General features: G+C 45.6%; 1 protein-coding gene and 1 long non-coding RNA gene across 16 annotated transcripts in view; one reads left to right on the forward strand and one right to left on the reverse strand.

The window, feature by feature from the left end:
• LOC123381670 overlaps window positions 1-12,748 on the forward strand; it is a 71,033-nt gene extending 58,285 nt beyond the window's left edge. For 2 of the 4 annotated variants that reach the window (XR_006588961.1, XR_006588962.1), the window contains exon 4: window positions 10,084-12,748. This is a non-coding gene — a long non-coding RNA (uncharacterized LOC123381670). The remainder of the gene's footprint in view (window positions 1-10,083) is intronic. The other 2 variants (XR_006588963.1, XR_006588960.1) reach the window with 2 other exon arrangements.
• Window positions 1-25,392, reverse strand: part of AUH (AU RNA binding methylglutaconyl-CoA hydratase) — a 362,269-nt gene that overhangs the window by 278,003 nt on the left and 58,874 nt on the right. For 11 of the 12 annotated variants that reach the window (XM_045043299.1, XM_045043297.1, XM_045043296.1 and 8 more), the window contains 2 exons: window positions 17,360-17,452; window positions 15,731-15,787 (listed from right to left, as the gene is read on the reverse strand). The exons of the other annotated variant lie outside the window; for it this stretch is intronic. In XM_045043299.1, the coding sequence (XP_044899234.1) occupies window positions 15,731-15,787; window positions 17,360-17,452 (150 nt within the window). The remainder of the gene's footprint in view (window positions 1-15,730; window positions 15,788-17,359; window positions 17,453-25,392) is intronic. 12 annotated transcript variants of the gene reach the window in all.

The raw sequence follows: 25,392 nt of genomic DNA on the forward strand, positions 1-25,392 counted from the left end.
ATAAATGACATCAGAAATGAAAGAGATGATATAACAGATGCCACAGAAATACAAATATCATGAGACTACTACCAAAAATTATGAGTCAACAAACTGCACAACCCAGAAGAAATGGATAAATTTCTAGAAACATACAACCCGGCAAGACTGAACCAATAAAGAAACAGAAAATCTGAACAGACTAATTACTAGTAAGGACACTGAATGAGTCATCAATAACAGACAAACAAACAAAGATCCAGGACTATTTGACTTCACTGGTGAATTCTAGCAAACTTTTAAAGAAGCATTAATACCAGTCCTTCTCAGGCAAACCAAGAAAGAGAACTCTTAACTCTAGAGAAGAAACTTATGGTCATCAGAGGGGAGGTGGCTGGGGGAGGGGATTAAGGAGGGCACGTGTGATCAGACCTGGGTGATGCATGAAAGTGGTGATAACTATTTTGTGCACCTAAAACTAAAACTAAAACTAATATTATGTAGGTTAAGTAACTTGAATTTACACAAGAACTTTAAAAAAATACCAATCCTTCCCACACTCTTCCAAAAAATAAAAGAGAAAGGAACACTTCCAACTTCACTCGATGAGGCCAGCATCATCCTGATGACAAAATCAGACAAGGACATCACAAAGAAAACAAACCAGGCCAGGACCCCTGATGAACACAGATGCAAAAATCTTCAACAAAATATACCCAAACCGAATCCAACAACACATTAAAAGGACGTTCACCATGATCAAGTGGGCTGCATTCTAGGCACACAAGAACGGTTCAACAGCCACAAAACTATACGATACACCACATTAACAAAATGAAGGATAAAAATCACACAGCAGATGCAGAAAAAGCACATCACAAAATTCAACCTTCGTTCAAGATAAAAACTCTAAACAAAGTGGGTATAAAGGAAACATGACTTAAGAAAGGTCACATACACAGATACACCATACTCAATGGTGGAACACCGAAAATCTTCCCTTTACGTTCAGAAACAAGACAGCATTTGCCTCGTTCAGAAACACGTCACCTCTTGCTATACGGTACTGGAAGTCCTAACTGGAGCAATTAAAGGAAGAAAGCTAAAATGCATCCAAATCTAGAAGAAAGAAAACAAAGAAAAAAAGAACTAATAAAACTGTCACTATTGGGCGCCCGGGTGGCGCAGTCGGTTAAGCGTCCGACTTCAGCCAGGTCACGATCTCGCGGTCCGGGAGTTCGAGCCCCGCGTCGGGCTCTGGGCTGATGGCTCGGAGCCTGGAGCCTGTTTCCGATTCTGTGTCTCCCTCTCTCTCTGCCCCTCCCCCGTTCATGCTCTGTCTCTCTCTGTCCCAAAAATAAATAAACGTTGAAAAAAAAAATTTAAAAAAAAAAGACTTTTAAAAAACTGTCACTATTTACACATGATATATTGCATATGAAATATCGTAAGTAATCCACCATAGAAATGTTAGAACTAATAAGTGAATTCCGGGAAGCTGCAGGATATAAAAGCAATGTACAAAAATCAGCTGCATGTCTGCACAACAACAACTATCAGAAAGAGAAATTAAGAAAACGATCCATTTATAATTGGATCCAAAAGAATAAAATACTTGGAATAAATCTAACCAAAGAGGTGAAAGACCCGTCCACTAAAAAGTATCTGACATGAGTAAAAGGGACTGAAGACACAGAACAGATACAAAGATACTCTTGCTCATGGACTCAAAGCAACAACACTGTGAAGATGGCCATGTTACCCAAAGGAATCTACAGATCCAATGTAACCCCTGTCAAAATCCCAAGGGCATTTTTCACAGAAGTAGTACAAAGGCTCGCAAAATTTGACGAAACCACTGAAGACCCCAAATGGCCCAACCAATGCTGAGGAAGAAGAACCAAGCTGGAAGCATCATGTTTTCTGATTCCACATTTTCTTACAAAGCTTTAGTAATCAAAACAGTATGGTTTGGGCATAAAAAGACCTATATAGCAACAGAACAGAACAGAAAGCCCAGAAATAAATCTATGCATATATGGCCGATTAATTCGACAAAGGAGCCAAGAATATGCAATGGGGAAAGCACAGTCTCTTCGCAATGAATGGTGCTGGGAAAACTGACCACCCGTATGCAAAAGAATATACTGGTTTCTTACACCATACACGCAATCGAGACAAAATGGATTAAAGACGTGAAGAGAATATCTATAAACATAAATCTTTTAAAGGAAAAACACAGGCTGTAAGCTTCTTCACAACGGTCTCCACGGTGACTTTTGGATTTGACACAAAAAGCAAAGTTAACAACAGCAACACTAAACAGCATAACTACATCAAACTAAATCTTCGGGGGCGCCTGGGTGGCTCCGTGGATCAAGCGTCTTAATTTCAGCTCAGGTCATGGCCTCACAGTCATGGGATCGAGCCCCGCATCGGCGGGGGGTGGAGCCTGCTCGAGATTCTCTCCCTCTCTCTCCCTCTCCCTCTCTCCCCAACTAGCATGCGTGCATGCTCTCTTCTCAAAAGATAAAAAGTAAAAAACTAAATCTTCTGCATGGCAAAGGAAACCATCAACAAAATGAAAAGACAACCTACAGAACAGAAGAAAATATTTGAAAACCATGGAACTGATAAGGGACTAATAGCCCAAAATATATACAGAATTCACCCAACTCAACACCAAAAGAACAGATTACAAAATGAACCGAGGTTCTGAACAGACATTCTTGCAAGCAAGACAGACAGATGGCCAACAGGTCACACAAAGGTCGCACACGCAACATCACTCGTCATGAGGGGACTGCAAATGAAAGCCACAATGAGGTGTCACAATACACGGGTCAGAACGGCTAGTGTCAACAGGCCGGGACATGACAAGTGCCGGCGGGGGAGTGGGGACGAGGGAGCCCTGGTGCACGGCTGGTGGGAATGTGAAGTGGTCCAGCCACCGTGGAAAACACAACGGAGGTTTCTCAGGAGCGTCACAACAGAACTACCCTGCGGCCTAGCAACTCCACTCTGGGTTCTTCTCCGCAGGAAATGAAAACACCGTCTCGAGAAGAAACACACACGCTCACGTCCACTGCAGCATTGACTACAGCAGCCAAGACAAGCCAGCAACCGACGCGTCCACTGAGGGATGAATGGATAATGAAGCCCTGGATGGAATATTCTGTAACCACAAACAGGAGGAGAGCCTGCCATCTGCCACAACGCGGACGGACCCCGAGGGCACTACGCTAGGTAAAACATGTCAGACCAAGGAAGACAAACAGCGGATGATCTCACTTATATGAAGAAACTTGAAAAAAGAAAAAAACCACAAAATCATAAATACAGAAAACAGACTGGTGGTTGCCAGAAGTGAGGGTGGGGCCTGGGAGTAAAGGGCGGAGACGGTCAAAGGTACAAACTCCCAACTACAAAACGAATAAACCCTGAGGATATAACCAACTTTATGGTGACTGCAGTTAATAATACTGTGTTGACCACTTAAAAGTTGCTACAAGTAAATCATAAAAGCTCCCGCCAGAAGAAAAAACATTTTGTGACTGTGTGGTAGCAGATGCTAACTGTACGTACTGTGGTGACCATTTTACAACATATACATACAAAGAATCATAACGTTGTATCCCTGAAACTAGTAGTATTTATCTAATCGATAAAACATTAGATAAATAATAAGTAATACAATGAGTGGACGCATGCTTCCGTATTCATTCACGAAATCATGGCTCTTCCACTTCCGGCCATAGGGCAGCAGAGACTGGATTTACCTTCTGCCTGATACACCCGAAACTCAGTATTGAGGACGCTGGACATGAGGCAACATGGGACAGTGATGACTCAAGACCAAGCAAGGTGAGCCCGACTCCTGCACAAGCGTATGGTCCAGAAAGAGCTGCCAGGACGCAGAGCAGAGAGGTGGACCCCAAGCCAGCCCAGCGCCCTCTCAGTTAAAGAGGAGCCGTGAGCCCAGGGGGACACAGGTAACTAGTGTGCAGGACGGGGCGCAGACTCCAGAAATCTGGAGGGGGTCCCTCCTGAGTGTTCACCGGAGTACTGAGCACTACACGTGTGAAGAAACTCGGGAAAGACCCACCTAAAAGGGGGAGAGGGCCGAGGAGTTTGAGGCCGAGCAAAAGGACCACGACGAAAACTATTCTATTCGAAGGCACGCCATAATTCAAGTTGCCCACAACCAGGGATAAGGAGAAAAATCATAAGGCAGGTCTAGCAAAGAAACACACTGTTTCAAAAGAACAAAGAAAAGGATGACGGCAGATGCCCGTCAAGAAAACAACTTCAGCTAAGACGGTGGTGTTGCGACATCGCTCACATACGGAGAGATAAAAATAATACCAACCTGGAACTCTGCACCCAGCAAAAACACTTCCAAATACAGAGCGCAAGACTTTTCTAGATCTCCCAAAGCCGAAGGAGCCCAGCAGCAGCTGCTGCCATGCACACAGAACTGTTACGGGAACGTGGATATTGGTAATAAGTTCAAGTACGTGTCTACACAAAGGAAGAATCGGGAGAGGAAACCACCACAGGAGTAAATACGTGACATTTTCCTGATGACTTAAATCTCTTTTAAGAGTAATTGATTTTTTTTAACAAAATTAATCATGAAGCGTGGGGCGAAAGCACACGTAAAAGTTTAAGTGCATAACAACAAAGGCACAAAGAGCAGAGGAAAACAATAAAAGTACTTACTACTGCATTCTTGTGTATGAGATGTTTTATTCATGGGATGGTAGACTGTCCTAATGGAAGATATACAGTACCTGTCCTAAAGCAGTCGATGAAAAAAAATAAAGAATAATAGTGAATAAGTCAATAAAGGACATGAAATAGAATAAAAAAAACCCACTCAATTCCAAACAATGGCCAAGAAAAAGAAACAGAGGGGAACAAAAACAAGAAACAGAAAACAAGTAAGAAAATGAGAAAGATTTTTTTTAATGTTTATTTGAGAGAGAGAGAGAGAGAGAGAGAGAGAGAGAGAGAGAGAGAGAGAGAGAGAACGAGCGGGGGAGGGGCAGAGAGAGAGAGAGAGAGAGAGGGAGGCAGAATTCGAAGCAGGCTCTGTGCTGACCGCAGACAGCCCGATATGGGGCTTGAACTCAAGAACCATGAGATATGACTGGAGCCGGAGTCAGATACTCAACCGACTGAGCCGCTCAGGTGCCCAGAATATGAGAGATTTGTGTAGAACAGTATCAATAATCATATTAAAAGTAAACAGTCTGAATATTCCAACTGAAGGCAGTCATTGTGATGGATGGAAAAGCAGGACCCCACAATATGCTGCCTACCAGGAATGCATTTTAAGTAAAAAGACATAAATGCTTATGAATAAAAAGACAGGAAAGGACAGATTAGGCCGACACCAAACCAAAGTAAACTGGAGTAGTTACATAAACACCAGGCATAGTCCAATTCACAACAAAACGTATCGCCAGGGATAAAAAGGATTATTTTAAGATAATATAGAGAGCAATCCATCATAAGACATGACAAAACTAAATATTTCCAAACTTAGTAACAGAGTCTCAAAATACTTGAAGCAAATACTAATGGAACTGAAAAGAGAAACAGAAAAATTCACAATTATAGTTCATTCACATTTACAGAATGTTCTGCCAAACAACAGAACATAAAGTCTGGTAAGAAAAATTAACCACCTAAGGAAATAGTTAGATGGTATTCATGGGTCTGAGGAGACAATAAAGCCAAGGTCAAATCTCTACAAATTAACCTATAAATCGAATACAATGTTAACCCAAAAGTCCCAGCAGGATCTTTTTCTAGAAATTGGCCTGCTGATTCATATGGAAATGCAAAGGATCTAGAATGGGCAAAACAACTTTGACAAACAAAGAAGGGGACTAAAAATACCTATTTTTAAGATTTATTTTAATGCTACAGTAATCAAGATAGTACGGAATCGGTACCAAGATAGACAAACAGAGTAAGAGAACTGAAAAGAGCCCAGAAAGAAACATACACAGAGCGGACTTCTCACCTTTGACAAAGGTGCAAAGGCAAATCAGAGGAAAAGGACGTTCTTTTCAACAAATCCTGCTGGAGTAACCGGACGTCTATCAGTCCATACTTCACACCATCCACAAAAACTGACTGAAAATGGATCATATGTCTAACTGTAAACCAAAACTATAGAAGTTCTAGAACGAAACAGAAGAAAACCATCTGTGACTTTGGTTTAGGGAGAGATTTCATTGACACACCACCAAAATCACAAACCATGAAAGGAAAAGTCGATAAACTGAACTTATCAAAATTAAAATCTGTTCTTCGAAAGACCTGCTAAGAGACTAAAAAGTCAACTCACAGATGGAAAAAAATATTTGCAAAGCATCGACTGGATAAAGGACTCGTATCTGTAATACTACGAAGAAAACACAGTAATAATTTAAACCCCAGTAAAAAATGACCCAATTAAAAACAGGTAGAAGATCCAGGGACGCCTGGGTGGCTCAGTCAGTTTAGCGTCTGACTCTTGGTTTCAGCTCAGGTCATGATCTCATGGTTCGCTGACAGTGCGGAGCCTGCTTGCTTGAGATTCTCTCTCTCCCCCCTCTCTCTCTGCCCCTCCCCCACTCGCCCGCTCGCTATCTCTCTCTCTCTCTCTCTGTCTCAAACTTTTTAAAAAATGGGTAAAGGATTTGTACAAATACATCCCCCAAAAAGAGACAGAGCTAGATGGCAAGTAAGCACATGAAAAGATGCTCAACATCGTGAGACACCAGGGAAACGACATCCACAACAAGCCCACGCCAAGCCTCGGTGCGGACGCAGAAGAAAAGAGAACTCTCGTTACCGCTGGTGGGAATTCTCAGAGGTGCTGGTCACGCAGTAACAACAGAAACAGGCACTTATCATATAGAGCCATTCCGCTCGTAAGCACTTACCCAAGGTAGCTGGAAGCATATGCCCGCACAAGCTGCGACGCAAACACGCACAGTGGCTGTACTGATAAGACCCCCGAGCTGGAAATACTCCAAGTGTCTACCCACGTGAACAGCTTAGCAAACTGTGGTACACCCAGCCACTGCAGTATCATTCAGCAAGAAGAAGGAATTAAGTATTAGAACTCACTACAAAACGATAGCAAAATAATTACGCTGAATGTAAAAAGCGAGCAAAGATTACATAGCATATAACATTTCTGCAGGATTCCAGAAAATGAAAATTGACCTGTAGTGACAGACAGTGTGGTTCGGTGGCTGCGCGAAGAAACTTTAGGGGGTGATAGAGCTATAGATGTATTCATCATCCTGGCTGTTTATGGTTCCACGGGTGTCCACACGTCAAAGCTTACCAAGTTTTCTTGCTAGAAACACATGCAGTATATTGTACACCGATTATAACGTAGAGCTGCTGAAGGTATCTTAGAAAGAAGAAAAATTACAGCAAATCAGCACCGAGAACAACACAGACCATAATAAAGTGAGTGTGGGTCCAGCCAACGTGCCAGCCAGCGTCTGACGCACACAGAATCTCCTCACCTGTTCTCTCCGCGGCCACGCGGTACAGACGTCATCACCTTCATTCCACAACAGAAGAAACTGAGAAGCAACGTTCAAAAAGAAACGTGCCTAATGAAACACAATGCAGTGAGGGAGGTGGGGTTCGAGCCCAAAGACGCTCAGCCCAGGGCTTCTCCCTTGAACTACGACTCTGCCTACAGGCAGGGACAGCTGCTCATCAGCCATTCAACCATGAGCACCGCCGCTGAGTGGATAAAAGTGGGTGTAAGTGAAAAGAATATAATCGGACTCTACCGCCTGCTCAGGGACATGCACGGAGGGTGCCTGAATGCTCCACACCTTCTATTCCACTTTATGGGCATTACAGCTTTAAAAACTAGTCACCAGAATGAGTGTTTGGTGAAAAGCAAATTCAGGCTTTTTTTGTATTTAAAAAAAAATTTTTTTTAATGTTTATTTATTCTTGAAAGAGAGAGAGAGAGACAGAACACAAGTGGGGGAGGGGCAGAGAGAGAGGGAGACACGGAATCTGAAGCAGGCTCCAGGCTCCGAGCTGTCAGCACAGAGCCCGACACCGGGCTCGAACCCACGAAGTGTGAGATCATGACCTGAGCCGAAGTCTGACGCTCAACTGACTGAGCCACTTAGGCACCCCAGTTGTTTTTTTTCTACTGTTTATTTATGTATTGAGAGAAAGAGAGAGAGAGAGAGAGAGAGAGAGAGAAAGAGAGACAGACAGTGTGGGGGAGGGGCAGAGAGAGAGGGAAAGAGAACCACAGGCAGGCTCCGCGTTGCCAGCACAGAGCCCGATGTGGGCCTCAAACTCACCAATCTGTGGGATCATGACCTGAGCCGAAATCAAGAGTCAGATGCTTAACTGACTGAGCCACCCAGGCACCCTCACCTTCATTCTTAAAGGGCATTTTCTCCAAATACAGAATTCTGGGTTGACAATTCCTTCCTTTCAGCACTTCAGTGATGCTGTTCCACTGACTTCTGGACTGCATTGTTCTGATGAGAAATCTAGTTCATTCAAATCACTGGTTCCCTATAAATAATGTGCCATTTTCCTCTGACTTTCCAGGGTATTTTTTGTGGGTCGGTTGGTTTTTGGTCGGTGGTTTTAAGTGGCTTATCAATGTGTCTGGTCAGGGATCTCTTGCGGCTTATCTTGAGTGGGTTCGGGCACTTCTTAAATCCTTGTTTATGTCTCAGCAAATTTACGAAGTCTTCAGCCATTATTTCTTTAAACATTTTTCTTCTGAACCACAGTTTCTCCTTTCCTTTCAGACTCCTTGTGACACAAGTGTTAAACCCTTCAGTACTATCCTATAGGTTCCTGAGGTTCCTGAGGTTCAGGTCGTACAGACAAGGCTTTTTCGTTTCTGATACTCAGACGAAATACTTCCTACTGAGCCATCTTCAAGTTCATCTCTCCTTCTTCTGTCATCTCTACCTTGTATTCAGTCCATCCAGGGTGCTTCCTATTTTGGCTAATGTACTTTTCGGCCCTTTTCTTTCTTTTCTGAAACTTGCCATATTTCCATTTGCTCATGCGGTGCAAGGCCTACAATAAAGGCCCAGTAGCGTGTGCTTCCTAATATCTAGGGAAACCAGGTGAACCACAACGGCCTGACCACAGGCTCCCCTCCCCACTCTGTTCCCATGGGTTAATCCCCTAGACAAACAACTCTCCCCATCAAACAGACCAGGCATGATTCCTACTTATCCCTGGGGGGGTGGGTTCCAGTTCCCTGCCAGACCATGGAATCATTCAAACATCAGGGAGCCTGGGTGGCTCAGTCAGTACAGCATGTGATACTTAAGCTCAGGGTCATGAGTTTAAGCCCCACGTTGGGCATGGAGCCTACTTTTAAAAAAAGGAAAATTTATACATATATATGTATGTGTATATATATATATATATATATATATATATATACACACACATACACATATATATACACATATATACACACACATATACATATATACGTATATATACGTGTATATACCTATACGTATGTGTATATATGTATACACGTATATTTTATATATACATATATACATACACACACACACACACACACACACACGCATATATATAAAAAATTAAAAAACCAAGCCCATCACATCCTCCCATGGGACCCAGGGGACAGCCCACCCTCCTGTCCCTACACAGCCTGCCTCTCCCAGACATGCTGGATCACTCTGCTCCAGATCACACCCTCTTCGTGGCCCTGCGGGGTGCGTGCAGTGTCCCCCTACCCTGGCACGGGGAGCAGATGTGACTGAGGAACTGCTGTCGATCACATCTGTCTGGGGCCAGGTGTCAGGCGTCCGTCATCCCCAGAAACCTAGAACAGGAATCCCTCCTGCATCAACCAGGTGAACAGCAGGAGACTGAGACAGTTCACCCTTACTTCCCGGAGCATTTCTGCAGTAACTGCTTTTACATCCTTCTCCGAAAATTCTAGCTCCCGTCATCTTAGATGGCCACCTGTTGAATGTCTTCTCCCATGCAAGTTGAGACTTCGGGTTCTTCACATGCTGAGTAATTCTGGCCTGGACGTTTTTGTTTCAGCACTGAGTCAACGCTAAATGTTTCCAGACTGCACATTCCAAACTCCTGTGGACTGTGATTTCGGTGTTGCCGTGTTTGCGAGGACTTTGGCCAGTTTCAGATCTGGGCAGTGGCCCAACTCCTGGTTCAAATTCTCAGTATCTGGTCTGCTGTTTAGCATCAGAGACACACAGGCACAGTCCAGGGGTAAGTCGGGACTTGACAAACGACTTCACGGGATCCCCTCCTGAGGTCCTCTCTCTCAACCATCTCCTGGTGCTTTCTGGTACCCTGCACCCCCCTCTTTGGGACCGCCGTCCAGAACACTGGGGTTGTATTTACCTTTCACTTCCAACAACTACACGTACGTCCAAGGCCAAACACAGACAGGCAGACAAAAGACAGGCAGCGGGAACTTGCCCCACCCCCTTGAGACAACAGCTCTTGTGACTGAGGAAGGTTCTCTTCCCTCACAATTCCCGGTATTTGGGGTCCTGGAGGCCACCATGCTCACTACCAGGACACTGGTCTCCCGTTTCCCAAGCCTGAACTAGAGGGATTCTCCTGGAGTTCTCTCTGGCTGTGCCAACGTCCATTTCTGGGTTTTTTTTTTAGACCGGGGCAGTGGATGCCAGGAAAAAACTCAATTCACACTTTTATTTTCAGCCCAGACCACTCTCCTAAACTCCCCATTTGCACAACCAACTGCTTCATTAATACCGCACTTGGACGTTTAATGATTATTTTTAACCAAACAATATTCCTCACTGTCTCTTCTGAACCTTCTCTTTCTACAGCTTTCCACATCTCAGCTGAAGGGGACTCCTTCACAGTCACTCTAGCCAGAATCCTTACGGTTCCTTCTTCATACTCCTCATCCGATCGGCCGGGAGATTCTCCAAATCGGAGCATGCAGACCACCGCAGTATCCTAGTCCCGGCCCCATAGCCTGTACCCAAACCACAGCTCCGGCCTCACACCTGGCCCCAGCGATGTGGACTCCCAACATAGTGCCCAGACAAATCTCTAAACGCCTAAGCGCGTGCCTCTCTGCTGATCAGCTGCTGCGGGCCCTTCTCACTCAGGGTGAAAGCGGGGACGGCTCCGTGTGGGCCCCGCGCTGCGTCTCTGTCGCGGTCCCGTCACTCTCCCCCATCTGCTGGCTGCAATGACACGATCCCCTGTCACTCTCCTCCCGTCTGCTGGCTGCAGTGACGGGGGAAGGTTGTGGGCGCTCCCGTCCCTGCCCTGTACCCCGTGTGTCTTTGTCTGAAACGCTCTTCCTCCTCTCTGTACGACTGACTGCCCCAATTCCTGGCAGTCTGATCTCCAACGTTACCTTCTCGGTCAGGCCTCTCCTGACCCCCTATTTCAAAGTGCAAGCCCCCACCCCTGTTTCTTCCTCTACAGCACCTGCGCTCCCGCCTAGTTCACGACCGACTGCCCGCCCGCCGCCCCTCTGCTGGAGTAGCACCCACCCGGCACGGCGATCTCTCCTTGTGCGCTCAGTGCCTGACCAGCGCGCAGCCCAACAAGTATGTGCTGTGGTGAGTGGAAGAACAGCCCCGAGCACAAGCCTGTGAGCGAAGCACACAGCGGGAGGGCAGAGGGCTAGGGAAGGGCTGAGGACCCCCTCGCAGGCCTCTACACTGACGATCACAGCTGACAGAATCCACGCCCGCTTCTCCAACTCACAGCTCCCGGCCGTGAACTGCCTTATTCCTGCTCGACTCCAACAATCTTCTAACAGGGCAGCTAGGACACTTGCACATCTTGGCTTCCCTGCCAGATTTCAGACGGAGAACTCGAAGGGAGCGCTGCTGAGTCACAGACACACGTATGCTTCTTCCACGGCGACCCAAAATGGTCTGTCAACAGCGTAAAGTCAACTTCCAAAACACTGTAATTAGAAGTGGTCACTGAATTACATTTTAAAGTAAAAAGAAATGAGCCTCTGCGGCCTAAGAAGCGTGTTAATAAACGTACTTGACTTCGGAGAGCAGAAGGGAGTGCCGGCCTGTGCAGAGGTCAGCTGGGAAGCGGTCCACTTCACGACACGGGTGAATGTGTCATTTATGTGTGTCATTACATGAGCCTCTTAAGAAAAACAGTCTTATTTTTGTTGTTACGCTTTTCTCCCTCCTGAAATAGTATGACCTTCTTAATCAGATTTGGCCCAGAAAGGTCTTTTGCTATTTATGAAAATCAAATTCACCCTCATAGGATAAAGATGACTCACCACGGAGGATATTCGGAAGAATAAGCTCACATTCTGATGTAAACTCCGAGAGGATTTCAACAAAGGTTACAAACAAAACTTTCCAAAATGACTACGGTGCTCAGGACAACACGCACGCAGGATCTAAAAATCCGCATTACTTCACAGACACACCTTAAATACGGTTCCTGGTAACCATGCCAAGAGACTGCCTTACTGGGAAACACAGCTTGCGGCCAGGCGACCAGTGATGTCCTCTACCCCTCGCCTGTTCCCAGGACTACTGAGTGCTCTAATTTCCTTCTCTCTTTTTTAATGTAGGGAATGGTCAATGCCAGTAGGAATTATTAAGCATTCTTTTCCTGAAAAGTTTCTAAGAAAAGAACGTTAGTCACCATGTGAACCAAACGATCAAAATTACTGTCACCCAAAGTGGGATAACCCAGTATCAAGTGCCATCAAATAAAATGAAAATGAAAAGCAGAGCATGGCCCGTTGAGTATTCTTGGCAAAATATTTTAACCTAGATCTAAAGTTGAGGAAATGACTCAGTCAAATCCAGAATGTGCAAATGTCAGTAACATAATCTGCCTAAATTCTTAAAAAAAAAAAAAAAAAAAAAAAAAAATCGTTATAAAAAACAAAGAAATGGAAGACTTGTCTAGATTTAAAAAACAAAACCACCCCCGCCCCCCCCCACCCCCGCCAATATATCCAACCAAATGCAACAGGTTTGACATTTAACTGGATCCTGAATTGAAAAAGCAAAGCCAGGGGCCCCTGGGTGGCTCAGTCAGTTAAGCATCCGACTTTGGCTCAGGTCATGATCTCACGGTTTGTGAGTTTGAGCGCCGCGTCGGGCTCTGTGCTGACAGCTCGGAGCCTGGAGCCTGCTTCCGATTCTGTGTCTCCCTCTCTCTCTGCTCTTCCCCCCTCATGCTCTGTCTCTCTGTCTCTCTCTCTCAAAAAATAAATAAAATGTTAAAAAATAAAACAAAATAAAACACGAATCAAAAATAGGCATGATGTAGGGAGCTTTAGTGACCGTAACGCGAACGCACAAGTGAACCAGTGCCTGCATCTGTTTCACGTGAACGTGAACGTGGCCGCCGTGGAGTTCTATGCTACACGGGCCATGCGATGCTGCACAGCCTTACAAGCCGAGCTACCAACCTGAAAGCTTCATTATATTAAGCAACTGAAATACATTCCCTCAGACTCAGGAGAAAAGAAAGAGACAGAAAGCTATCCTTTATAAACAGACAAGAAAATCTTCAAGCATTCTGACTTTTATGCCACACAAATTCATTTAATAAAAATTTTAGAAATACTTGTAACCATGAGGATACACAGTCCAAATCAAATCAAATTAGCAACAAGTGGGTCCTAATTCACGGGCCCCGACTGAGGAGGAGCCTAAGGAACTTGGGTGTGCCGGGAAAAAAACGCTCCTTTCTGACCCTCAAAAGACACAGATGTGTGTGAGTGCCGACGGAAGGCACCAATGCCACGGTGATCAGGCTTCCTGGGTCTAACCCATCCCAAGGGTGCTCTGGTGCAACCGTTCGACCTTCTTGGGGTCTGAACACAAAATATTTCCTCTCCAAGACACGACAGATAGAAAGGACGTTACCGAGTTCACCTTCCTCCCACCCTCTAACCAAAACATCAGACACCACCGTGTTGGTCTATAGGTGCTGCTGTAACAAACGATCACAAACTCGCTGGCTTCTAACCACAGAAACGGTCTTCCCTCACAGCTCTAGGGGACAGGAGTCTACATCCAGGCGCTGGCCTCCTCCGGACAGCTTGGAGGAAGGACATCCCGGCGTCCCGTGGCAGCCAGCGGTCCTGGGCTTTCTGCCCTCACAGGCGCCTCCCTCCCACCTCTGTCTCCAGGCGGCCCTCCCGCTCTCCTCTCTCTTCTCTTCTTGTAAGGACACTTGTTAGTGGTTTTTAGGTTCATTCAGATAATCCAGACCGAGGTCATCTCAAGATCCTTGTCTGCAAAGACCCCTTTTCCAAATAAGGTCACATTCACAGGTCCCACGCTGACCTGTCTCTGGGGGGTCGCCGCTCCCCTATAGTTACTATCTTTCTAGGGCTGGTTGGAGCCTAGTTAGCAATAAATGCATGCTTCTTAAAAGAACTTTAGAAACATATCATAGCATCCTTTCTCTAAATCTTTTATTTCCAGTATTAGTTATCTGATAATTCTTTTCAATTGGATCCATTTCCATATAAATCCTTTTGTGAGTGTTTTCATTAGTCACTGTGGAAAAGACTGGCCTGGTGGAACAGGTAGGTATTTAAATGCTACAAGAATAGCATTTTCATGGGTTACCGAGGTGGAAACCTTCTAGTGAGTCTGACACATTGACCTACTGGTCACCACTTTCACTGAATTGTGTTTTAATTCCTACTTATATACCTAATCAGTATACTCTTACACGCATAAGGTTAAACACACAGTTTTCATCTATTCAGGTACAAACATGACTACTCAAACGATGCTTTTAATTTTTACACCGTTACTGTTATCTCATTCACATACTGCTAAATCACCAACACGCACATCTCAAATGAGGTCTACATTCTCAGAGAGCGACTTCACGAGACAGGAACAGCTCCAAGTTCTCTCATCAGACAAAAGAACCAAAATTTCCAATTTACTGGGTGATGCGAGATTTCATTATCATTGTCGGAAAAATTACTTTCTTCAGTGAGTCTTCCAAAAGAAGCAGTTCACCTATCTTTTTCTGCAGTGACAGGAGAAACACCTTGGGGAGCCTGGGTGGCTCAGGCAGTTAAGCGTCCGACTCTTAAGCGTTCGGCTCAGGTCGTGATCTCACGGTTCGTGAGATGCGGCCCCGCGTCGGGCTCTGTGCTAAGCACGGAGGCTGCTTGGGATTCTCTCTCCCTCTCTCTCCCCCACTCTCTCGCTCTCTACCTCTCAAAATAAATAAACTTTACAAAAAAAGAAGAAACACCTCAGCTCCAAATTCAGGCCATCCACTGACCCCAACCTTTGCCCTGCTGCAGGGAAACTCAGAAAAGCTGGCACGAAGCCTGGGTATCCCCGCCGCCCCTCCGACGGGGTCTGTGCGGGCACCTCTCTGAGGGCACGTACGTTCATATACCCACACGAAGTTTCAAATTATCAGTGCAATCTCCAAGACTAATGTGACCGATGCAATAATTGAAAAATTAAGAAACTGTACAGAAAAGCACGGGAGACCCCGCAAGCAGACAGCAACGGCCAACACACCCACCATCTTCCCGTCTACCTAAGCTGAAAGAGCACATGGCGAACGGGGACTTCGCTACAAAAGCAAACGGTACGGTACAGCGTTAGTCCCTTTATCCAAAATGTTGCCTCTTCAATTAACGTATTTTGGCCTTATGCCCTGTTGTTGAGAAGAAATCAAGATGGGTGTGAACAATTCATACCTCCACCGGGAATAATTGCCAACTTTGTTTCAACCAAGCCCATTTTCGCAGAGGAAGCTGAAAAGGAAGGAAGAAAATTAAGTAACATCCGGATCATATATTCAAACATTATGACTTGAAGAAGTTAGTAAAATAAGCTACACATACTCTGTTTACTAATTAAACTCGTGTCACAAATCTTTTAAAAAGTCACTTCAGAAGGCATTTGGTTACGGAAATAGGTAAACACTCTAAATGATAAATATATTAAGAGGTTCACATAACCTTTTCTGTTAAAAATTGCTCAGCAGCGAATTAATTTTTGATGGAGAAAGGCCAGGGCTATGACTACATAATTTGACCGGATGCTGCCAAGTCACGTTTGAAGGCTTAGACCCCGCTAACGATTGAGGACGAGGAGAGAGGCTTCTGACAAGCAGGAACATTCTTCGGCTGCCTGAAGAGTCCTGGAAGCCAAACAGCTTAATACATCACACCAGATACGGCACCTTTTCAGGACCAAATCTCCAGTCACTTCTGACAAATGGTTTTACTGTTCTGACAGCCGGGCAGGGTTCCTCTTTCCGCATTTTGCTTTCACGACTACTTTAACACATCTTAGTTATTTATTATTTGCATATCCAAACATACTTGGACCACTTCCCTTATCCTAATTCCAAGAATCTGCACCCTTTCAGAAAAGGGTTTCACGGACTTTAGCTTCTCCATTTAAAACTCAGGATTTGAGACAATTAGGGATCTGAAGGGGAAAGTCCATGTGGACCAGCAGCTACCAACTCCAATCAACAGTCAAAACTTACTAAAAACATCATCATATTGACCCTACTTTCAACAGGCAGCTGCTTCAGAAGTGACAGGAGGAGCCAGGAGAGGTCGGTGACATATATCTGCTGCCTGTTTCGCCCGGTCCTTGGGCCTGGGGCCCCTGTCTGTCACCCCGAAGTGACCATCTGGCGGCAGCAGTCTCCAGGGCTCTGGCAGGACACCAGGCATGACGGCCCCGGCACGGGAGCGCCTGGGTTGGCGTCCCAGCTCGGTCACTGACCCCGGGCGCGCTGCGTCTCCTCTCTGGGCCCGAGCCTCCGCAGGGACCGAAGCACCCTTTGCACAGTGCCATTTGGCCGATTGAGCGACTTAATGCAGGTCAAGTGCGGAGACTAGTATGAGGGTCAACATTCAGCACTCGGTCAGCATTAATTGTTTTCCCTGTCATTTTCATGATCACCTCATCCAACCTTCAGGAGACCGAGCGAGAAGTGGACCTCAGGGAGGTGAAGCTGTCATGACGCAGCGAACCAGAGGTAAGTGCTGGGGCCGGGCACGTGCCGCACGTCAGCTCACCCGATCTCCACCACGGCCCCTGCCGGTCCCCCACTGTAGAGGAGCCGACGGCTCTGAGCGAGGCAGGCCCTGCGGTTCAAATTCAGGTCCGCCTGCCCAATTCCGGCTCTCCCCTCCCCGGCCGAGACTAACAAGAGACTGGACCAGACTGTTTCCTTAACTGGGAATCTTCAACACTCCCTTCAGCCCAATGGGTGACTTTTTCTAAATGCTCTACTCAACGAGAGGAAAAGAACAGAACGTATCACTTGGAATTATCTGAAGACAACCGCCAGGATTAATTCTCACCTGCTACACGTATGTCACATGCTAGGGCCAGCTCAAGGCCCCCCCCCAGAGCAAGTCCATCTATGGCTGCAATCGTCGGCACTGGAAGATTAGCTGAAATAGAAGGAAAGAGGTTACGTTTCTTCAGGAAGATGGTCGCCTTACAATGCAATCTATGTTACTCGTTTTTAACTGGGATACTGTCCAGAGAACTTTGCATCCCTTTTGCCTTTAACAAAAGAGTCATTTCCCTCATCATGGTTCTTCAAAACCATGCACTGACGTAGAGAGTTCCACCATATAGATATGCACTAATATCTTAACTCCTCCCATACTACAGAAATACTTTCCTAAATACTTGTTGTCGAATTAACACAGTCACAGTTCTGGCTGTAATCTTAGAGCCTGGAGTCTTTTATGAGATGCTCGGTTCATACACACTCCTATTCGAAATGACTTAGGTGTGACTGCGAAATTTCTAATCCTTCAAGAACTACCCCGGTACTCAGAATGACAGTCTCATTCAGCAGTAACATGCCTCTCCATTCAAATCGGCCAGGAGGAAGTCAAACTCTCACTCTTCGCAGACAGCATGATACTCTACGTGGAAAACCCAAAAGACTCCACCAAAAAACTGTCAGAACTGATAGACGGATTCAATAAAGTCGCAGGATATAAAATCAAAAAAGTACATAAATCTGTGGGATTTCTATACACCAATAACGAAGAAGCAAAAAAAGAGAAATCAAGGAATCGATCCCATTTACAAGTGCACCGAAAACCATAAAATACCTAGGAATAAACCCAACCAAAGGTGTAAAAGATCTGTACTCTGAAAACTACAGAAAGCTAATGAAAGAAACTGAAGAAGACACAAAGAAATGGAAAAACATTCCACGCTCACAGACTGGAAGAACAAATATCGTTAAAATGTCGATACTTCCCCAAGCAATCTACATATTCAATGCAATCCCTATCAAAACGACACCAGCAGTCTTCAGAGAGCTAGAACAAACAATTCTAAAACTAGTATGGAACCAGAAAAGACTATGAAGAGCCAAAGTAATGTTAAAACAGAAAACCAAAGCTAGTGGCATCACAATCCCAGACTTCCGGCTGTATTACAAAGCCGTAATCATCAAGACAGTATGGTACTGGCACAAAAACAGACACTCAGATCAATGGAACAAAATAGAGAACCCAGAAATGGACCCACAGATGCATGGCCAACTAATCTTTGTCAAAGCAGGAAAGAATGCCCAACAGAAAAAAAGATGGTCTCTTCAGCAAATGGTGTTGGGAAACTGCACAGTAACACGCAGAAGAATGAATCTAGACCAATGTCTTACACCATACACAAAAATAAACTGAAAGTGGATGGAAGACCTAAACGTAAGACAGGAAACCATCAAAATCCTCAAGGAGAAAGCAGGCAAAAACCTCTTTGCCCTTGGCCGCAGCAACTTCTTGCTAGACATGTCTCCAGAGGTAAGGGAAACCAAAGCAAAAATGAATCATTGGGCCCTCATCAAGATACAAACCTTCTGCATGGTGAAGGAAACAATCAACAAAACTAAAAGGCAACTGACGAATGGGAAAAGATACCTGCAAATGACATTATCAGATAAAGGGTTAGTTTCCAAAATCTATGAAAAACTTATCAAACTCCACACCCAAAAGGAAAGATTCCAGTGAAGAATTGGACAAAAGACATGAATAGACACTTTTTAAAAGAAGATATCCAGATGACTAACACATGATATCCAGACACATGAAAAGATGCTCAACTCACTCATCATCAGGGAAATACAAATCAAAACCACCATCAGATACCACCTCACACCTGTCAGAATGGCTAAAATTAACAGCTCAGGAACAACAGATGTTGGCGAGGATGTGGAGAAAGAGGAACCTTCTTGCACTGTTGATGTGAATGCAAACTGGTGCAGCCGCTCTGGAAGACAGTGTGGAGGTTCCTCAAAAAATTAAAAATAGAACTATCCTATGACCCAGCAATAGCACTGCTAGGGATTTACCCAAAGGATACAAAAATGTTGATTCAAAGGGGCACATACACCCCAATGTTTATAGCAGCACTGTTTCCAAAGCATGGAAAGAGCCCAAATGTTCATCAACTGATGAATGGATATTAAATAAGATGTGGTGTGTATATGTATATATACATACACACACACACATACACAATGTATATTACACACACATACATACATACACAACGGAATATTACTCAGCGATCAAAAAGAATGAAATCTTGCCATCTGCAATAACGTGGATGGAACTAGAGTGTATTATGCCAAGTGAAGGAAGTCAGAGAAAGATAAATATATGATTTCACTCATGTGTGGAATTTAAGAAACTAAACAGCTGAACATAAGGGAAGGGGAGGAAAAATAAAAAGAAAGAAGGAGGCAAACCATAAGAGACTCTTAAACACAGAGAACAAACTGAGGGTTGCTGGAGGGAGGGTGGGGGGATGGGCATCACTTGTGACGAGCACTGGGTTCTGTATGTAAGCAATGAATCACTAAGTTACATTTCTGAAATCATTATTACACTATGTCAACTAGCTTGGATTTAAGTAAAATTTTAAAAATAATTACACCATAAAGAAAACCAAACTCAGAAGCCTTTCACAGCAGGCAGTGGCTGTGTGAGTGCAGCCGGGGCACCGGGCACCTCTCCCGCCGAGGAGCGAGCACAACTGGGCAGCTAGGAGAGGACCAGCTCCACCAACGGGCACGCTCACACAGAAGAGGCTCTCAGTTCCGAGATCCTGCCCAGAAGCACAGCTGGGGAGCCGTCAGCCAGCCACAGAGCTCAAAACTAGGCTTTCTCTGGCCCCGAGTATTACTTTCAGGAGGCTTCTGTACAGAACTCTTTCATAACTGGTTCAAAAACTGACTGGTTAATTATTCTGCGAAGCAGACTCCTTATTAATTTTGACGATGGGAATGTGAAGCGAGGCCGGCCAAACTTCTTATGGTTTAGGCAGAACGTGGTACATCTCTTACTGCCCTGACGACGAATAAGAAATAATAATCCCATGTCCTGGCTGCTGCTACAGGGACAGTCATACCGTGACATGCAAACACAGCAACACTTATATACCTTAAACTTACATGATGTTATATAGCAATTCTACCTCAGTTTTTAAAAATAAATAAAACGTAAGGAAGCAAGGAAGTAAATAGACACACAGAGAGTACCATCCCTCAAAATCTCTCTTCCGCAGGTATTCTGAAATAGGAAATTCCAGTCAGAGAGGTTCATTCTCTGACTCCTTTTAAAATACACAAACTTGTTGAAGTCCACGGAGTGTTATTCACACATGGAGGAATTTATCGGCTTTATTTTAAGAGCAAAGGGTGACCAGGCCGGGACGGGGCCCATTCCCAGGCTGCCACGGAAGACCAGAGTGTTCCCGGGAGCGCAGGGACGGACGGGGCTGTGGAACAGGTGTGCTCCACCTGTCTGTACCTGTCTATGCATTCTGGGGGGAAGTGAGGGTGTGAGAGGCCAGGCTAGACTCACACGTGCTCCCCAGAGTGCACTTCACAGCACACTCGGTGACAAAAGAAACAGCCAGCCACGTCAGGGTCTACAGTCGGGAAATGAATTTAATGGAAAACCAGGATCCAGTTAATTTTGTCTGACAAAAAAAAAAAAAAAAACACAAACAAATAAACATCGATCAAGAATATAACAGAAAGCTAATCTGAGTGGCTCCAAGGTCACCTCAAGTCACGACAAGCCAAACGGAGTTTTTGCTACTCGGCCCTCAATCCTTTCTTCCTACAGGCCTCGGGTATTTCTAGATTCCTCTAGTCTCCCGCCTCCCCAGTCTCCCGTCTCTGCCATCAGAACCTTTCCCTGGGCCTCCTTCCGGCCTCGGCTCACGTCCTTCTAGGACCAGCTTCCCGAGGAAGGACAGTAAATGATGCCCCCACCGTCCCTCGCCCCCACCCCCCGCCCCCCGGTCTCTCCAAACCCGCTCTTGCTTTTGCTTGCCAGTGACACCGTGCGACTGTCCTGCAGCCAGTGGGCGCTATCCGGTCCCTATTAAACCTGCTGCCTCCGATGATCAGGCATTCGTGCTGGGCACTCCTCCGTGAGTTCCTCTCTTCGACTGCCTGGCGAGTCCCTGTCAACTTTCCTGTCTTTCCTTCACCTTCTGGTTATTCCTCAGCCTTCTTTCCCTCTCAACAGAAGCTCCCCAGGAGGTCTCATTCCCACCCGTAACCTTCACCACCTACAATACCAATGATGGCCAGATGTCCCTCTCAAACCCAAACTTCAGTCTCAACTGCATCTCTGTAAGCACCTGCCTGTTGGGACATCTCCACTTGAACGCTTTATCATGTTCAAGCCAGCCTGTCAATCCTTCTTCCAGATTCTCTTTCACACCTGGCAGTACTTCCATCCACCAACGTCCCCCAGACAGACACCCAGAAGTCGTCACGGAAGGCCTCCTTTCCACAGCTCACAAATCTCCAAGTCCCCCCCTTTCCTGTAGCCGGAGTTCTGGGTCCCCTCATTTCTCACCAGCGTACATCTGGGCCTGTGACTGGCTGGTCCCTTCCTGTGCATCTTCCCTATTTCTTGAAGTATAATCATTCTAAATGGCAAACGCCGTCATGCTACCCGCTTCAGAATTGTACAATGATTTGTTCCACACTCGGGATAAAAACGGAGAAAACAATTAGCATGGTACAGAAGACACCCGATAAACGAGGTTCTGTCCACCAGCCCGACCTCTTCTCCAGCCTCAGGCACATAGTCCACGTTCTGGCCCCAACCTACTTACAGCACCTGCAGAAGCTGTCCCAGCCATACCTGCAGACAAGCTGGCCTGTGCCCTGAACGCCCAGCCCACAACGACGGGCCGTGCCAGGCACTGCTCACAGCCCCTTCCTTTGCACTCCAGGGGACTCGGTACCCGCTTGTCCATCAGAGCACTTACCACCCTACCGCCCGCTCTGGAACGGACATTCACGTCGCACCGATGCCGGTCGATGACATTCTTCTTTCTACTCTGGGACCGCCTGTTCTGTCTCTAGCGCATGCCGCCCCGTAGTCTCCCTACTTGGCTTTTTTTCACCTCCTTCTTTCACTTAGTACTTTAAAGACATAACATGAAGACATGTAGCCCGAGGGAGCTCCACGGAAAAGAAAAGCTGCAAAGGTTCCTGACCAGGAGAGAGAAGAAGTGGCCGGGTCCCCTCCTGGCCACAAGAAAATGCCACATTTTGAAACATTTGCTTCTACCTGCGGGAAGCCGACTCGTCAGAGACAGAAACCACAAAGGTGAGTTTAAAGGAATCAAACCCCGGTCTGCAATATACGTACCACTGAGCTCCAGTTCCTGAGAATTCCAACTCCTAGCTAACGGAGGTTGTCTCAGAGTCTTTAGACACCCTCCCAAATTAGGAACAGATTCATATGCAAAGAGGAATTTTTCTTCTCATCAAACCGTGTGCTGAAAATGTAGACTGAGTACAGGGGTCGAAGGGATAAATTGCCCACAAATCCCAAAAGTCATATTCCACAACTTCACGAGCCCTGAAGCACAACAGGAAGCATACAGCAAGATTATGACTCCTGGCCATCTGTAACGTCCTCAACACCGCATCAGGGACGGCGGCCTCGGAAAGACTTGGCAAGGCTTTGCTCTACATTTTTATTAGTGAATATTCTCAAAGAAAGATCATCCTTAAAAATCACACGTAGCCAAAGAAAGTTAAAAAGCTGTCATTTTTTTGGAAGGATAAAATGTCATTAAGAAGAAAAAAAGAGGTAATGCAGGTAAAAACACAAACAAAACAGATTAGTCAACATACCCTCCCTCGAGTTGTTAAGAGGTGCCATAAACATTATGTTGAGAAAATAAAATGATGGGGGAGAGGGTGGAGCAACAGGCAGGTTTCTGGTTCCTCCTGACCTGGAGTACAGGTAAGAACTAAGGAGAAATAAATAAATGTGCTGACTGCGGATCCGGGGGGCGGGGGGTTGCTGAAATGAGTCTCGTGCTCATGTATTCTTAATTCTGAAGGTAGAGAATAAATACTTTCCCTACATGCTTATACTCTTTGGATACAATGCAAATTATTTTCGAATTTGATAGTTAAAAACCTCAGAAATTTTCTCAAGGGGCTGTAAGTTTTGAACATCACATCTTATGTGAAATATAGAAGATAAAATGACAAGAAACGTCAGGTCCTTATGCAAAACAAGAACGAGGAAAATAGAGTATTAGCACACTCAAATCATTAAACAGGTAAATTACCTGCTACTTTCAAAGGCTGATCAACATAAACTAGCATTATATAAAGCAGTCTATAAAATTTTTCCCACTAAAGAATTATTCAAGCAGAACAGCTTAATTAGCTTTCGATGAGTAACTGAATTTCAACCGTTTGATGAGATTATAAATTCTGAAGTTCTAGTGTGTCAACTACACTTCAATTAAAAAAACTTTTTTTAATTAAATTTTTAAAAAAATCTTCAATTTTACATAATCCTAATCTTTCCCTGAGAGACGTTTCTCTTAGCAGATTTTCTTCAGGAAAAGATGAGTCAGCCCCAAGCGCACACTAGTTTCACGGTTACCTCATACGCTTGTTTTTACATCCAGTACTTTTTCTGCTTGGGAGCACTTCATGATCTCAGTGGACTCGCCGAGACACTGCAGAAGGCCCAACTCCCCACCTCACAGAACTGAGCAGTACGGCAATGGCAGCGTGTGACGGCAGTGTGTGTCTGGACGACGCTGGACGGCCAGGAGCGGAGGCCCCGGCCAACTGCAAAGGCGAGACCCCGTGACCCGACGTGACGCAACCTACAGGCTCAGACGCTATTTTGAGTTCAGTACAGGAAACGGGCCAGGTGTGACAAAGAAGATAGCAATCCTTTGAAATGCTCCTAAAAATGTAATTAAAGCAAACAATTAAAGCTCTGCTATTTTAAGAGAAAAATAAAGGAGGTGCCCAGGAAGGCTCTGGCCTACCTCAGTGGCCCTCAGGAGGACACCCGATGACGGGGGCCACTCGAGTCGGGAGACCACAAATGAGGGGAAGGAGCAGCGAAGGCCTACTTTCAGCTCTGAGAGAGATAGCAGAGGTGATGGAAACTTCCAGATGTTTCCAGAAAAAAACAATCCGATTATGAAGGGAAAATGCTAGTGTCAGTCACGATTTTTAAATACGGTTCTTATATAAAACAGAGACATCAAATATTTCAAAAGAAATGCCCACATAATATACATGAAATCTGACTTTATTGAAATCATTCCAAAAAAAATTAAAGTCAAGGTTAACTGAAAATTATAATAAATTCCTACTATCACTAACTCCAACTCCAACTTTCACCTTCAGCCAAAAGTGCCCTCCCCCGTTCCCATCATCACATTTCCAAGGAACCACAGACACAAAACTGCTCCTGCCCAAGCCTGCAGGTGCTGGGCCTGTGTGCCCCACAGCGGGGGGGCAGGGGTCAGGGGGCTGTGTGCCCCACGGTGGGAGGGGGGCGGGGGGGGGGAGGCCTATACATGGGAGCCACCGTGCCCGGGCGTCAGGGAGCGCTCGCTGTACAATCTAAGGGAAGATCCTGGATGCTTCTAGGCCAACCTCTTATGTACCTGCCTTCGCCATTTCCCATCCAGCTACCTACAGATCTAGCAGGTGCGAGAAAGTGCTTACTCCATGCAGGCACTGTCTTAATCACCCGACAAATATTACTGAAGCCCCCGGCCAGCCTCATGACATCAGAACCGTTATGACCCTCACCACCAACGGGGACATGGAGCAGAGGAACTGCTGTTACTTGCGGGGAACGGCCACCGCTGGAGCACAGATGGCCTGACTCCAGGCATTTGCCCTTCACCAGTTCTCACGGCCTGCACCCCGAGCCCGTGGGGAAGGATTCTGCACTGCGAGGCCACCTTCCGTCCTTCCTCAAGGACCCGGGGACCAGGAAGCTGAAGGAAGGGAAATGCCGACACCCCGGCGAAGTCTGAGCAGCACACCTGCTCGGAGCCC

This window comes from Felis catus, chromosome D4, assembly GCF_018350175.1.
Source record: "Felis catus isolate Fca126 chromosome D4, F.catus_Fca126_mat1.0, whole genome shotgun sequence".
NCBI lineage: Eukaryota > Metazoa > Chordata > Mammalia > Carnivora > Felidae > Felis > Felis catus.